The sequence below is a fragment of the Limanda limanda genome, chromosome 4 (genome assembly GCF_963576545.1).
Source record: "Limanda limanda chromosome 4, fLimLim1.1, whole genome shotgun sequence".
NCBI lineage: Eukaryota > Metazoa > Chordata > Actinopteri > Pleuronectiformes > Pleuronectidae > Limanda > Limanda limanda.
Window position 1 is genome coordinate 29,050,384 of NC_083639.1, and position 16,793 is coordinate 29,067,176.

At 41.2% G+C, this 16,793-nt stretch overlaps 1 protein-coding gene across 1 annotated transcript in view; it reads right to left on the minus strand.

The window, feature by feature from the left end:
* Positions 1-16,793, minus strand: part of ptprt (protein tyrosine phosphatase receptor type T) — a 247,061-nt gene that overhangs the window by 117,858 nt on the left and 112,410 nt on the right. Inside the window, exons 12-14 of the mRNA XM_061070022.1 lie at positions 13,796-13,997; positions 11,682-11,784; positions 946-1,222 (exon numbers count right to left, since the gene is read on the minus strand). Of these exons, the coding sequence (XP_060926005.1) occupies positions 946-1,222; positions 11,682-11,784; positions 13,796-13,997 (582 nt within the window). The remainder of the gene's footprint in view (positions 1-945; positions 1,223-11,681; positions 11,785-13,795; positions 13,998-16,793) is intronic.

Sequence of the window (16,793 nt, forward strand, 5' to 3'; positions counted from 1 at the left end):
CGAAGGAGGAAATAAAACCAGCCGAGCTTTCTGTCGGCTGCTTCAACTGGGAATCATATTTTCATAAGAAACATTTCTCCGACTTCCTTATAGAATCATCTGTAAGAGCTGACAGAGCTTCAGTCCATGACCCGAACCAACCACACACTGATTGGATTGACTGAGATCCAATCAAATGAGGACTTTTCATGTGAGTGGATTTAGGGTCTGAAGGTAGAGTGAGTGCACGCATGCTCACAACTGGCACACACAAACTGAAACACACACATACACACACACACACACACGCTTGTTCAATCTCCGTGTGAGTGCATTGTGGGAGATCTGAGGTTATTACATCACGCCCTGATCCCCCAAACTGAGTTACCGTGGTTACAGCAGTGGAAAATTAAAACAACCCTCACAGGACTTCAGAGTATTATGGAAATTTAGAAAGGTTCAAGTTGTGAAGGAGTTATGAGGAGGAGGATCAGTGGGGGGGGTGGGGGGTGTACTCTGTTCTGAGTGTTTATGATGTGTAAAACTATATGTATTACTGTGTATTACTGTGTATATATATATGCATATTTATTTCATTCCTATTTATTCAATGTATTAACTTTTAATGTATCAACTTTTTTATTGTACCCTCGGCACCATTGAAAATTAGGGTCTTATCCCTCAATGTGTCTTCCGAGGCTTAAATAAATATTCAATCAATATGTACTGTCTACTTATATGTTCACACCAGGGAAGGAGCATTGCAATCCTTTCTATGTCCTATAATCAATAAAGTTGAGTTTGTCTTTTTAACTTTGCAGAACCTTCATATTCACAGGAAAACTTATTTTTCAAATATAGGAAAGAAACTCTGAAAAAGCACAAGATGTCTTTTTGCTCATAGAATAGAAAAACATGAAATATAGATTTCATATCCTACAGTTCCTCAGGACTGTTGACACTCACCCCATTGGCTCTGCTCATGGCCTGGTAGTAGATGCTGTAGCTCTTGGCCGGGGACAGCGGCGGATTCCAGAAGCCTCCGTAGCTCTTGTTGTCGCCCACGGTGAACGGCTGCACCACGGTGACGCTCGCCGGCGGCAGGTCGGCGGCGATGTAGTACGACGAGTCCAAGACGGAGGCGTTCCGGAAGCTGACGGGGGCGGAGAAGCACTCGGGCGCTTCGGAGGCGGCGCGCCGGGTCCGGGACTTACGCTCCTCCTTCACCACCAGCTGGTAGGAGCTGGAAACACACGGGAAGTGACTGATTATTTATTTAAGCCTCGGAAAACACATTGAGGAATAAGACCCTCGTTTACAATGGTAGCTTAAAACATTAAAAAGTATTATTATTATATTATTGATTTATCATTGAATGACTATTTTCTCAACCCGTCCAGATGTTTGATGTCATTTAAACTGAAGATGTATATCCTGACTGATTATTTATTTAAGTCTCGGAAAACACATTGAGGAATAAGACCCTGATTTACAATGGTGCCGGAGGTACAATGAAGAGTTGATACATTGAAAGAAAAAATAAATAAATAAGAATGAAATAAATATGCTTATATATATATATATACAGTAATACAAGGGAAAAGGTCATAAACAATCATTTTTGACGATTCAATGAAAGTCAACTAACAGTTAGAATTAGGGTTGCAAAATTACGGGAATATTCAAAGTTGGAAACTTTCCACGGGAATTAACGGGAATATACGGGAATTAACGGGAATATATGGGAATATATGGGAATATACGGGAATTAACGGGAATTAACAGGAATAAACTGGAAATGTTGTGGGTAATTTATACTAACTGTATTTACCTTGTCATATACAGACATAAATATAAACATTTTGTTTTGTCATAGGCTGATTTGAGTCCTGAGGAAACTTTGGGCACTTGACTATACGCTTCTGCATCGTTGTGTCATTCTTAACATAGGTCTTTGCACAGTATTTGCAAATGTACACAGCCTTTCCTTCTACATTGGATGGGGTGAAATGTCTCCACACATGAGATAGTGCACGTGGCATTGTTCTGTAGAATAAGATGAGAAAAAAGTTTGTAAAAAAACACTAATGCAATGCCAGAGATATAAATAGTTAGCCAAACAATTGGAATCGTCTGTAAACATATTTTACAATTGATGGATAAATGAATGGAAATAGGCTAGATGAACAGATGAACAATCCTCAATCAGCATGATCATATATTTTCCCAGTAATAGTAATAGTAAGTTAGAATCACTGCAGGAGAAGTCAGTCGTACATGAGATAAGATTTGAGAATGTGATGGGAATTTTGTATTTAGACATGTTCAAATGTAACAGATTACATTTATATAGAAAGAAGTTTACTGAAAGATGTATTTCTGTGTTTAAGACTCATAGTCAGAGTTTAGGTCAAGTTAACACTATGCATAATGCTCTTGAAGGGCCTTATAGACGTGGCCTTCTCAGTCTAGTGTGAACAAAAGGTTTCTCAACAGGGGCCAATAAGTCTTCTGTAGCAGGGAGCTTTAAAGGCTAATAGGTGTGACCTGCAGAGACAGGAGATCTCTGAGAAACTCAAAGGGTCTGGAACAAGATGCGTTTAGCATCTTGTTCAAACTTCAAAGAGACCGCCAGAGACCAATGTCTGGTCTTCCTGTAACGACATGGAGAGAAGCTGATTGGACAAATGTATTTTACTGTGGAGAGGAGGGATCTGATTGTATAAATGGAGTGTACTTTTGAGAGCTCATTGCCATTGCCCTCACATCTGTCACCGTGATGTTTGAGCTCTGTGCCATTGAGGTCAAGTCTGTTGTCGTGACTTGACCTTTGTAAACCGTCCGCAGACGGTTTGAATTAAACATCCAGAATTGATAATTGCTTGTTGTGTCATGATATGTAATAATTTCCCATTACATTTGGCTGTTGTTGGCAGTGACATCCACGTGAGCGACTCTGGCTCTCGGTGCTGAGGGTAGGTAATTGCGCCGGGGCAGTACGTTTGGAACTAAACCTTTATTATTTCAGTGGGCCTGATGTTCTGAGAATCCGGAGTGCTCACTGAGGTGGGCTAAAGAACCGACTGGGACAGGCAAGCAGTTTCATTCTGGTAAAGTATAATTCTTGTTTTTAGATCTTTTAAGGAAAAAGGTCCAAAGAAATTCACTCATTCAGGGAAGTGAGTTACAGACGTGTATGCATTAAGGAGGTCTTAGAGACCGGTGTAGGATTCATTAAGCTTAATAGGTTAAGATTCTTTTCGAAAAAAGATCAAAATGTTAAACAGGGTTTAGCGAAAGAGTTTAATGCTAAATTACTTTAATATTGGGCGCTGCGGCATGCTCATAGTTATTGTAAACAAGCAGAAGAGTAGAATATAAATATATCATAGTATTATTATTTTGCAATGGAGGAAAAGCTGTGACAGAGAGACCTAGGCCAGGTCTGTATCGTCTCAGCATAGCTATCTGTTGAAAAATCTGATAAATTCCCATACATTTTATACCTGCATGTGTCTTGTTTAAGAAAAATGTGAAATTAAGTTTTCTCTAAGGCGATTTGATTCATGCAGAGTTTTAGAATTGTATTAGAGGAATTAAAATTAAAACTTAGTAATTACAAGAGGTGATTACAGTGGCAATATTATAACTGAAGGGGTTTTTCTCATTGTCTCTTAAAAAGTGTTTTGAAGGTGAAAGGTTACTATCAACGTTACACAAATGTTGATGATTTGATACAAGTAACATGCATGATTTGATGAGACTAATCTGAGAATTACAGCTGAAAAAGAAAAAGTGAGGAGTGAGAGAGAGAGGATTTCTTGGAAATTCTCAGCACTGGAGCAAGGTGAGTATATATATTTTAAGTATATTTGGGGTGTAAATGTGTAAGTTTTAAAGGCTTATATCAAAAGAAAAAGAAAAAGATTCAGATCAATCTTAAAACGAATTTGAAAATAGACGGTTTTAAGAATTAGGAAATAATTGGCTTTAGGGAAAAAATCTCAGAAACATTAGGGTCTTTTCCATATCAGTAGAACTTAAATTCCCAAAAGATTCGTATTCTACTGAATAAATCAGAGTTTAAATTGATAAACAACCATTACAGAGATGAATTTACCACAGATTTCTTCTCCTACAGTTCAAGATATGGTTCTGAAGTATGGTCATTATAGTGTTACACAGTTTGGCTTGTGGGTAAAAAACTATGATTTTCCAAACACAGGGAACATAACTTTAAATCAGTTGAAGCAGCTTAAGATCAAATTGCTCGTGGAACAAGAACGAAGCAAAGAGGAACAGGACGTGGGAGAGATGGGACTTGTTTCATATGCGCTGAAGCAGGACACTGGGCAAGAAATTGCCCTGAGAATCCACACAACAGTGTTACTGACCAGCAGTTGAGCTGGGAACAGTAGAAAATGCCATCAAGAGCAGACCATGATGGAGAGAGAGAAGTTCAACAAAACTTCAATATCGTAAGAACACAGCTGCAGACACCATGTGAATTAATGTTACACATAAAGCATATGGTTAACATTATTATAGTTAAAGTAGAAATCAATAAAACTAATTGCTAAAAACACACAAATTAAATCTATTTTTAGGTTCAGGAACTAAAAGCACCAGTAAATATGTGTAAATAGTGTGATATTACTTTTAGAATGAATGTTATATAGCTCATAATGATAGAAAAACATATGCAAAGGTTGTAGATAGATCCATTTTTATCATTGGGGTTTAATAATGTGGTTAGAGGCTAAATGCAAGACAAACATTTATCTCTGTTGTCACTTTACTGCTGGGTAAAATTTAGGGGGAAGATAGAATAGTATGCTAAATTTTAAAACAGCAGGGCAGTAGTGGAAGACAGAGTTGAATAACATCTGCATTTATTTAAACGAGAAAGGGGGATCTGACACAAGCGTATCAATGGATGATCCGAGACAAATTTCTCACCTCTAAATTAACATCCTCTTGCAAAGAGCAAGGGGAGAGATCAAATTAGAGCACAAATGGTATTTACTTAGATTTATCTAAACACTTGGTAAGACAAATTTAGTTTAAAAGGTTATATAGTAAGTAAATTAAGGATAAAATAAGTTTGGTTGCATTTACAATAGTAAATACGGTGTTGTCTCAGTAGTTTTTGATAGATACATTGGCTATAAGAAAAGAAAATACATTTAATCAAATTAAAAGATTTTAAAAGGAAGGTTTAAAGTTAATCGCAAACGATTTTCTTTCATGCTAAATCACATTGGGGTTTCTGAACACATTTCTGCATGAAAATGTATTTCTTTGATGTAATTGAATGACATTTTTAGTTTGTTGTAAACATTATTGATTTTTCTGAGTTGATAACAGGTACTATCATGTTTGTGAAACGGACACATATATGATTTTGGTCTGATCAGAAGAGCAGACGCAATAGAAAAGAATATCTGAAATCTTCTTGTGGAATATGAGTAATCTTTTGTTTAAACAGAAAAACTTTTTCCTTTAGGGGAAAAGCAACAGATGCAAAGTTTCAAGCAAGTCTCAGAGCAATGGCAGCTTCTGAGAGAACAGAATAATGTGATATGTGTGATACTTTGAAATAAGACTTTACTAGTGTCATATGCTGTAACAATGATATTTGCTGGAGAAAATAACGTTCACTTTTCAACAGCTAGGAGGTTCAGCTATGATACAGTATTGTTTTGGATGATAGACATTACTATTTACAAATAGAAAGTTTTTAACTAGGAAATTCTAAACTATATCAGTAGAACAAATTAAGATTTAAATGGTTAACAGCTGAATATTGTGAAACTGAAGTGTTTGATGACAGATTTTCAGCATCACAGTGTGATAACGAATGACAGAGGGGTTTTACGACTCTGTTTGAAACAAAGGAAAACCGTCCCCATCATTACATGCATGAACCAAAGAGATGCAAATATGCTAGTGGCGAGAGTGTCAAGATTTACACTGATAGCTTGTTTGCATGGGGGTTCTGCATGTGATTTGGGCTGAAGAAGAAATTCATGAGATTGACTTCACACCATTGTCTTGCCTTGACTGTGTTACTGGTTGCAAACAGTATGCAGTCTGTAGAGGACATGGAAGGCAGTTGAATGATTCTTGACACTGACATTTAATGTGGGTTACAGGAGCTGTTAGCAAGGCTACATCAAACTAAATTTTTTTTTTAGAATGTAGATTTTAGTTTCATTAGTTTAGGAATTACGTAGTCTTGATAGACTGTGTTTTGTTTGGTGGTCGATGGACTTTTGATGTGGGATATGGATGATTTTGTTCAACCTGTGTATGTTTTCTCATTAGGTTGGATTGACACATGACTGGAGTCAGTGTGTCAAGAGAGAGGAGTAACATATGCTGGATATAGATGAATTGGGTTATTGGGTGTACACAAGAAACACTCTAAATAATATTCAATAAAACTTTTTTAACGGAGTTAGGTAATTTGAGTTACAAATAAAATAGAGACATCCAGATTCTACAAGATTGACATCCACCTCAAAACAAACGGTTTAATCATTTATAGAGAGGTTTAATAAAGATTAAGTTAAATAAAGTAGGTTAGGGAAATAAATAAATACTGTTTTGTTTTATGACATGATTTCTATGCAAGCAGAAGTGTTTCCCAAACATCTAAACAGGATTCTCCAGCGGTGAAACAGATACTGTTCGGAGAACTCATTCCATGATGGAAGATTTCAAAAGGATGTCCGCTGACAAGGGTAACATATTCATAAGTATAGCTTTATGGATACTGGTGAGTATGAGTATCAACACAAGGCAACATCATGCCACATCCCGCCAGGGATGGGACAGTGGAGAGAGAAGGAAGTAAAAAACAAACATAGCAAACACATTGAAAAACACATTGAAAAACAAACTGGTAGATATTGTTTTAAACTGTTTCCTGTACTCTTTAAAATCCACAGGCAGACGAGGAGATTCTATCTAAATCCATGGAGAGAGGACTGCGTGACCTGAAACCAGGAGACTGGATTGTGCTTAAGGACGTGCGGATGGAAGAAGAAGACGACGTCGATGGAACGAGTGCAAGCCAAATGCCTCTCAACACAGATGACAGGAAGGTCGCAGAGGTCAACCTGGAGATGAGGGCCAACGCAGGAGGATTTCCAGAGCCAGGGGTGGATCTACAGGACGGGAAGTGCTTTGTGCCAGTGTGTGAGCTTCAGTCTGAAATTTTTAGGTGTTGCAAGGAGAGTCAACACATTTGAAGAGCTACACGCTGAACACAACCGCACCAACAGGAGATCAGCAACACATGATTATACGACTGAGAAGCATTCAAGGGAAAAGAGATGGTTTCCCTGCTCACGAATGCTTGGCAGGAACAACATCAAATTTCTGATCATCAAAGTCAGAGCATACAAGATGTCTCTGAAACAAGATGTTCTTCAACAAGGAGGTGTTCGACACACGATCAGGACGAAGTGTGGCACCAATACAGTGAACATTTTGATAATATGATGATCATCATGTTAATAATTGTAAAATACGTTATTGAAGTTTGTAGAAACTGATCATTTTCAATTGTGTAACTCTGTTGTATTGTTTTTGCACTAAGACTAGTGTTACTTCTTTAATTCACATATCCTGGAAAATTCCCAATCTAAATGATGAGATGTTATAAAGATGTTGATCCCAGATGGATAAAAAGGGAGGAATTGTGATGGGAATTTTGTATTTAGACATGTTCAAATGTAACAGATTACATTTATATAGAAAGAAGTTTACTGAAAGATGTATTTCTGTGTTTAAGACTCATAGTCAGAGTTTAGGTCAAGTTAACACTATGCATAATGCTCTTGAAGGGCCTTATAGACGTGGCCTTCTCAGTCTAGTGTGAACAAAAGGTTTCTCAACAGGGGCCAATAAGTCTTCTGTAGCAGGGAGCTTTAAAGGCTAATAGGTGTGACCTGCAGAGACAGGAGATCTCTGAGAAACTCAAAGGGTCTGGAACAAGATGCGTTTAGCATCTTGTTCAAACTTCAAAGAGACCGCCAGAGACCAATGTCTGGTCTTCCCGTAACGACATGGAGAGAAGCTGATTGGACAAATGTATTTTACTGTGGAGAGGAGGGATCTGATTGTATAAATGGAGTGTACTTTTGAGAGCTCATTGCCATTGCCCTCACATCTGTCACCGTGATGTTTGAGCTCTGTGCCATTGAGGTCAAGTCTGTTGTCGTGACTTGACCTTTGTAAACCGTCCGCAGACGGTTTGAATTAAACATCCAGAATTGATAATTGCTTGTTGTGTCATGATATGTAATAATTTCCCATTACAAGAATCTTAGAAGAGAAGGAAGACTTTTATTGTTTGTGATTCCTCAGAAGAAAGTTTTTCCTTTTCCTCTTTCTGAGCTTAAAACATCAAAAGTATTATTATATTATTGATTTATCATTGAATGACTATTTTCTCAATCCAGCAGGCTTTCGTTTTTAAATCTTTGATTGGTCTCAACCTTTAGTTTGAATCCGTCCAGATGTTCGTTGTCATTTAAACTCTTACGAAGATTCGATGTTGTTTGTTAGATATCGTATAACTGAGATGAAACTGAAGATGTATATCCTGATGCTCTGATGGAAACAGACAGGAATTGACTGATTTATTTATTTAAGCCTCGGAAAACACATTGAGGAATAAGACCCTCATTTACAATGGTGCCGAGGGTACAATGAAGAGTTGATACATTGAAAGAAGAAATAAATAAATAAGAATGAAATAAATATGCATATATATATATATATATATACTGTATATACATTAATACAAGGGAAAAGGTCATAAACAATCATTTTTGACGATTCAATTCAAGAGAAGGAAGACATTTATTGTTTGTGATTCCTCAGAAGAAAGTTTTTCCTTTTCCTCTTTCTGAGCTTCAAACATCAAAAGTATTATTATATTATTGATTTATCATTAAATGACTATTTTCTCAATCCAGCAGGCTTTTGTTTGTTCTCCACCTTTATGCCACAGATATTAAAACAGCGAGTTTGAATCCGTCCAGATGTTTGAAGTCATTTCAACTCTGACGCGGTTCGATGTTGTTTGTTAGATATCATATAACTGAGATGAAAAGTGAAGATGTATATTTTCTGATGCTCTGATGCCTCGTGAAGCTTTGTCCTCTGTGGCCTGTCGACCGGTAACAAGCTGCTTCAGATCCATCCCGACATCACCAGTGGGCGGACGAGTGGGCCGAGCTCGCTAAAGACTCCTCGGGAAAAAAATGTCGCTATTGTGTGAAAAGGAAAAATGTAATTGGAGTAATTAGTTTACTTCTTGAAATAGTCGCTATATTTAAAAAGCCAACGTCAATCGAATCTTTCGTAATCACGCATCATCCGAGCAGATCATTATTTGTGTTTACTCGGTAACAAGGTGTGAATTATGAGTAAGAGAGTGTGTGTGGGTCTGTGTGTGTGTGTGTGCACATCTGTTGTTGTGTGCAGTTTGAAAAGGAATGGAGTCCAGATGTGTCTCCACCTGTTTGTGAGGAACACACACTGGAACAGGTGGGCATGAGTGTGTGTGTGTGGTTGTGTGTGTGTGTGTGTGAGTGAGTGTGTGTGTGTGTCTGATCCAACAGGTATGTTTAAATACGTCTGTGTGTGTGTGTGTGTGTCTGTTTGTGTGTCTGTGTGTGTCCGTTCCACTCCGAGCGGCTTCATGAATGGCGGAGGGCTCCTTTAGCGGTCAGGACAAACACAGCGCCCCCCCCAACCCCCCCCGCCCGCCGCAATTACCTCCGTCCTCCACGCCAAGAACTCACTTCACAATTATACGCAATTAGGGAAATGTATGTTTCTGTGAAGGGGGCGGCGGCCAATTATCCCCAGCTCCCGTTTGGCAGATTTCATAAAAGATAATCGCTGATGACCAAAGATGAGCTCCCTCTCTCTCTCTCTCTCTCTCTCTCTCTCTCTCTCTCTCTCTGGTGAAAAATCCATTGATATCTAATGGTTTTCGGAGGCTGCACAAGGGACGAAGCTGGAAGCGAGAAAAGGGGACGAACAGGGAATCGTGTGTTTGTGATTGTGTGTGTGTTTGTGTGTGTGTGTGTTTATGGTGCGTTCACAGACCTCAGGTTCTTGTGATTGTGTCCTTGTACATATTGTGTGTTGTGCTTCTATCTGTGTGTTGAAGGTTTGGACTTTTAGAACTTTTTAACCTTTTTAGAAAGACTGTGTGATGGTTGGGTTTTGGATTTAAGGCCGGGCCCAAATGAAAACACACACAATATCTAAAGACGTGTGTGCTGACATGTGTGTGTGTGTGTGTGTCTGTGTGCTCTCATGCATTTACATATGTCTGTGAGCAAATGTGTGTGTATTGACCTCCACTGTTAATCTGTACAGCTGGATTCAATTATGTGCATTTATCTAAATCTGCATATGTGTGTGTGTGTGTGTGTGTGTGTGTGTGTGTGTGTGTGTGTGTGTGTGTCTGTGTGTTTGTGTGTGTGTGTACTCGGCCACTTTGCTAAACATTTCATCATCTGAGCTCCTGAACTTTCTCTGATCTCTTCAGAATAAATATAAAGAAAAACAACCAACACAGTTCCTGCATTAATATCTCCTGCACTCTCACCAGCAGATGACTCCTCTGTGCTCCTCCGCCTTCACCAGGCGGCACTTAAAGTGTGTAACTCTCGCACAAAACACACACACACAACGAGCGTGCACGACAGGGGGCTTATCTCAGGTTGATAAACACACGCTGGAGCGAAGCCTAATTCAACACAAGATATGCAGTATTTGACGTGTGGGGGTTATAAATGGAAAGATATGATATTTACAGATATTAACAATAAACCACTGACCCACGCTCGCATCTCAGAATCACATTTTCCCCGAGTCCAAATGGAAGTGATATATATTCTCCGTGCACACTCGTCTAAAGCGTATTTCCCTGAAGGCGACTGAGAATAATGTTCTCCCCTGCACCAATTAAATGGATGAGATCACATGTTCAAAGTGAACTTTTAATTAAAAAACATGCTCGCCGAGGAAAAAAAAAAAAGAATAATGAGAAAATGAAAATGAATAAATTAACTGTGTCCGTTTCAAACCAAACCGGTGGGAAGGCTTTGGACTGAGGAGCCGAACACCGGATTGTGTTTATGTGATTTCCGATATTAGCTTTTATATTTCTACCGAGGGTAAAACCTGATAAACTCAGAAAACAAGTGATGAAAACCGGCTGATCCGGGCGACTGTACTCCAAACCTTTCTGCTGGTCTTTAGTGAATGAAGGCTAAAACCCTTCTTCTGTTTTTTAAGTCACTTTTCTCCTCAACAAGCAGTCGGCAGGAAGCTTCCACTCTTCCACTCTTCCACTCTTCAGGGACCGGACTCCGATTGCCAAATTACCGTCAGTCCACCGCGGAGACGCACCTCCATAATGCAGCGGCTGAAAAGTGACTAATGACGATACGTCTCACTGCCAAATCTGGGAAAAAATGAAGTCCTCCCCCCCCCTCTCTGTCTTCTGTTGCATACAAATTGGACTTCTATGTGTGAGTGGCTCTAATGGCTTTAAAAGAGACCCCTGGGGGGGAGAGAAAGTGAGAGGAGAGAATGAAGAGGAGAGGAAGACGAGGAGGTTGTTGGGACGAAGAAGGACAGACAGAGGAGTGAGACCGGGCCTGTACCTGATGGGAGCTCCTCGGGACTGGGCGGGCTTCAGCAGGATGGTGATGGTGGTCTCGGTCTCGTTCAGCGGCGCCTCGGACTCGTACTCCGGCATCATCGGAGCTGACGGGAGAAACAAGCAGGAACAAATCAAAACAGATCTAATTTTCGGGGCTTGTTCTCATCTGCGGGCCCGTCTGTCTCGGTGTTATTACATCTCCTCCGGTTCGGCTCCGAGCAGACGGCGGGGACGGACGTGTGCTCCTCTCCCGGAGGCTTCACCCACACATTCAATCACAGTCAAGTTTTTTTAATTTAACATCCGTCACGGGCCTGGTATTTGAGGTGCAGCGTCAGTGCCTGTGAAACATCAACAGGCTTGTCACTGATTGAGTTGGCATTTAGGTTATTAAAACGACTCCCGTACACCCATCCCTAACTGTCGACATGGTTTCATTTCAATCCCTCCGTCCGTCGGCGCACCGGGACGAGATAACGAAGACAGGGGATGGCGTGACATTTGGAGGGAGACGTCTCCGGGATGTGTTGAAGTGCCACGTTCTGTTTTTGCCTCCTCTTAGCAACGTGTTGTTGGGATTGGAAGGAACGGAGGAGGAAAGGTCGAGGCGAGGTGCTGACAGGGAGGACTCGTCGTGTCACACATTAGAGTCGAGTCTTCTGGAGTTTAATCAACACTCTGGATTCACGGGTCGGATGTGTGGGTCAGTGGCTGCAGGGCAACATCAGCACTGCTCGGATTATTCAGCTTTAACTCACAAACCAAACGTTCAGGAACCATCTTTACACTGGAAACACATTCTCCAACGATTTAAACTGTTCTATATTTTATAATAAATCTCTTGGCGTTGTGCAAATAACGGCCTCTTGCTGTAAAGGTGAAGCTGGTCACTTCTGCAGAGATATTTCTGTCTTCCCTATGTCACAAACATGCATAGTTGCATGTTTGAGGCTCCTAGTGGAACCATGTGAGCCCCCTCCGAAGGAAAACCAAATCATCTGGATCAGCCCCTGGTGGCTGGCTGCAGTATACGTCCTAAACCCTGTCTCCTCCAGATCAGCAGATGGGACATGGACCAAACATTGTTCCTGTGGGTTTGCTTTTAATTAGTTATTTATAATATAGTGTAATCACGATAGCTGACACTGGTCAAAAGCACAAGATGGCTGCTCCACCTGTGTACAAGAGGAGGTGGAGTCAGGTCGTCCATCCTCTCCACAGTCTATGACCGATTCCACAGAAAAACAACGACACATAATTCTTTGCAACCTGTGTTTTCCCAGAATCCGGCTCCTCTGAGTGATGTACAGTTTATCACCACAGAACATCTGCAGACACTCACTACAGCTCTCAACCAATAGCTGACCAGCTTTCTGCTTAAAGGTCAAAACCACCTCAGTGAGGAGGAAACGGAAATAACAGCATCCTGCCAAGGTAGGACAATCAGGTGTAACATTTGCGAAGGGATCATTAGAGGCAGGTGAAATTGAAGAGGAGAGGAAGAGGCTGATCAGAGACAGAGAGGAAGAAAGTGACTGAGATGCTGGAAGAGGAGAAAGAAGGAGGAGCAGGTAAAGAGAGAGAAAGGTTGAGTCGGAGAGAAAAAGGGCAACGGGAGACACAAAGAGAGGAAAACGCAAAACAGGTTTTTATTTAGCATCTGTCCTTTAAAGTACAAAAGACACTTCCCACCAAAAAGCAAGAGATCCGGCCGCCTGCTCCACAATAAAGAAAGTTATTAACATGTGAAGGCGCGTCACAGCCTTCACGATGGAAGATTGTTTTTTTCCATTTTCTAAGGATGAAGGTTTCTGACATAAACAGCAGGTTATAGAAGTGGAGAGAAAGAAGCCGGAGATATGAAAACGCTCAGGGACACAAACACAAACTGACACATTCACAAAGGAAATGACTGACACGTCCGTGGTGAGGACAAAGGAGCCGTGGACGTCTCCTACTCTACCTGCTGTTATTGTCCTAATAAAACCCAGTGGGTCTTTGTTTGAGAGAAAACGTCCCGAAAAATTAAATGTCACCAGAAATGGAAAGGGGAAAAACTCATGAGCAAATCATTGCAAAACAAAACAAAACAAAATGAATGTTAAAGGTTTGTACCTGCTATCTTGGTGGTGATGCGGGTGGTGACGGGGGGGCCGAAGCCCTTGTTGGTGGAGGCCTTCAGGGTGAAGAAGTAGGTGGTGCCCGGGTAGAGGCCTACGAACAGGTGGTGGGTCTCGTTCCTCAGCTTGAACACCCGGCCCCTCTGCGTGGTCAGGTCCGCGCTGGGATCCAACGAGCTCAGCGCCTTGTAGGTGATCTGGAGGAAGACAGGAAACTGGTTTATTCATTTGCTCACTGATTAAAACCGGATTCGGACATTGACATTGGAAAATGTTTTATCTTTCACATGTAAAGAGCAGTAGGAGTTGGTCGGATGTCGGAATCAGAGCTTATGACCAACCTCCTCTTTTTCCTCCTACGGTGATTGTATTATTTTTATGATATATTTGTATTCTCACATGGGTTCGCTCATGTATTTATACCGATATATTACTTTTATATTTGTAAATATACCCTTTTATATACCAGCCGTGTTAACTAGGCTCTAGATGAGCGTGTGCTGTGCTTTTGCTCAGAAACTGACGGAAAACAGAACTAGAACATCGTTAATTGGCCATTAATCATTAATTACCAGGTCACCCCATCTGAATAATATCAAAGTCTATTTCAAAAACTATGCATGGAGGTTGAAATCCTTCTTTCAGGCTTCAGAACAAAAACAGCCACTCCGTCACATTGAGCAAATCCATCAAATCTCGCGTCTGTTCATCGTCACAGGAATCGACGGTGAAGCAGAAGCGATATCGGCTCTTTGCTGCAGGTCTGAGTTCCTCCACATGGTTTCCACCGTGAGACGGGAACAAATTGAGCAAATTGACCCGTGGCCACTAAACTGGCAGAGGCACTTCAATAGTTCTTCTGTTAAAAGACCTGTCAATGTCTGTCATAATGCTGCTGCTGGCAAGTGTCCACGCCGAAAGACTGCCAATGATTGCACACACACACAAACACACACGCACACACACACACACACACACACACAGTAAAAGACTGGAGGACAGCTGTCATTGTGAATGACAGTCAGCACAAAAGCATATTGACTGGTGGGAAAAAAACACATTCATAGCGATTCAACCCAAACACATTTCAGCTCAGTGAGTGTGTGTCTGTGTCAAGGTCTCTAAGTGAATTCCAGCATGAGAAAAATAGAAGAAAATAAAAAGGACAGATCCATAAAGCGCGGATGGAAGGTGGGAGCGAGTGAAAGAAGGAGAATGAACAAAGGAGACGAGACAGACAACAACAACATGGACGAAGCCGAGAGAACTCAACGGAGCGGAAACCTCCACCGACGCAATCCCTCTCTCTAAACTCGCTGAGCCACAGAGCCGCCCCTGGAAGGGTTGTAGTCTTTCCCATCATTTGTCTTCTGGGATTTACTTCTTGATAAAAACAACATGTGAGGGCAGCTCTGTTTAGTTCGCTGCCAACCGGGGAATCTCAAGAGGAAAAGAAAAAAACATCAGAGCCGCAAGTACAAAACACACATTTAATAAGTGAGGCCGGACCGAGAGCGAGCGTCTGCCAAGTCCTGCTCACACGGAGACACATCTAACCGTTAACTAGCAGAAACTGTCGAAATGTGAAGCTATGATGAAAGAAGAACTTCAATAATGAGAGTGGGAGAGAAACCACAGAGAGAGGATCACCACTTCCCATCCGTCCTTTCTGTCCCTGCTCTGGTCAGAGGCTGAGACAGACTGACTGAGACAGACAACAAGTGTCCCGGTGAAATCACGTCTGATGTGTTGACGACTTCGGGCCCTTTTCTGTTCCTGCAGATCAGCTGATGTGCAATGAATTCAGACAGAACAACAGCGGGTGAGAAAAGTGAGGTTTAAGTGAAGCTGAGAGTGGAAGTGAAGAGGAGAGAGAGAGGAGGGGACAATGAGCGCAGGATAATGGACGAGTGTGGAAGAGACATGTGGAGGAACAACTGCTGAGAGACAAAGACGTGACAAATGAATCCGATCCAGTCTGACTCGACAAGGATTTCACAGAGATTTAATTTAACGTCAAATTAAGCTGTTTTCAGACCTGTATTTCACAGAGAGGCTGTGTGTGGAAATGCAAATATCAGAGTTACTTGTTCCAGATATTCTCTGAAACTTTTCCTGTCAGCCCCTTATTGTAAAAATGTCTGTGTTTATGACGTTTCCTACACAAGACGGGTGCAAAATCTTGAAGAATACAAATAAATCTGAGGATGGACAAGAGGAGCCGAGCAACAGGAAGACGCCGAACGGGGGGGGGGTTGATGTGCTGTAAACAATAACCAGCTGCTTTCCACAATGGGTATTATATCTAATGTCTGGCCTCTTGAATAATTTACTCAGGTGCGAAGCCTGATCTGAATTGAATTGTCTGACTCCTGCTGTGTTCTTCAAACTTTTGTCCAGACCAAACATCCCAGACATTTTCTGGAGTCCGTGAATGAAATCAACTTGTTTTTAATAATAAATGTGCATGTTTGTCTCAGTTTTTTTATGTCAATAAATTAAAATAAACTAGAATCGAGATAGGGAGTGAGTTTTTTGCCTTGGTGTCATTACATGTCTTCATCACTGGTGTCCTAGTCCAGGTGTTGCAGCCTTGGGAGACCAGACTGTCCCGTTCCAAAGAGCTCCTTCAAAAGCATGCTTCCATTCCCGTGTACCCGAGGATCCGACAGGTGGATCCTCCTCTGGCCGTTGACCTATGTTAGGATTCATTGTTCCGCGGTAACAAAGCTAACAAGCTAGCTATCGGGTAGGCAGATCTGCAGCAGGTGCAACGGCACAAGCGGAACAAGCTGGTGACCCAGATGGGAAACTCCGAGTCTCAGTTGGGCTCAGTCTTTGCAGTCTAGACCCTGTCCTCTTAAGTATGAGGCCCCTGAATTAGCACATAGCTTCTTCATTACCTATCCTGCGTCTCCTTTGAGGGTCTGAATCGGTGACGAAGTGGCGAAGGAAGAAAGTCTTCAAAAATCGAGGCAGAATGAGACAAAATA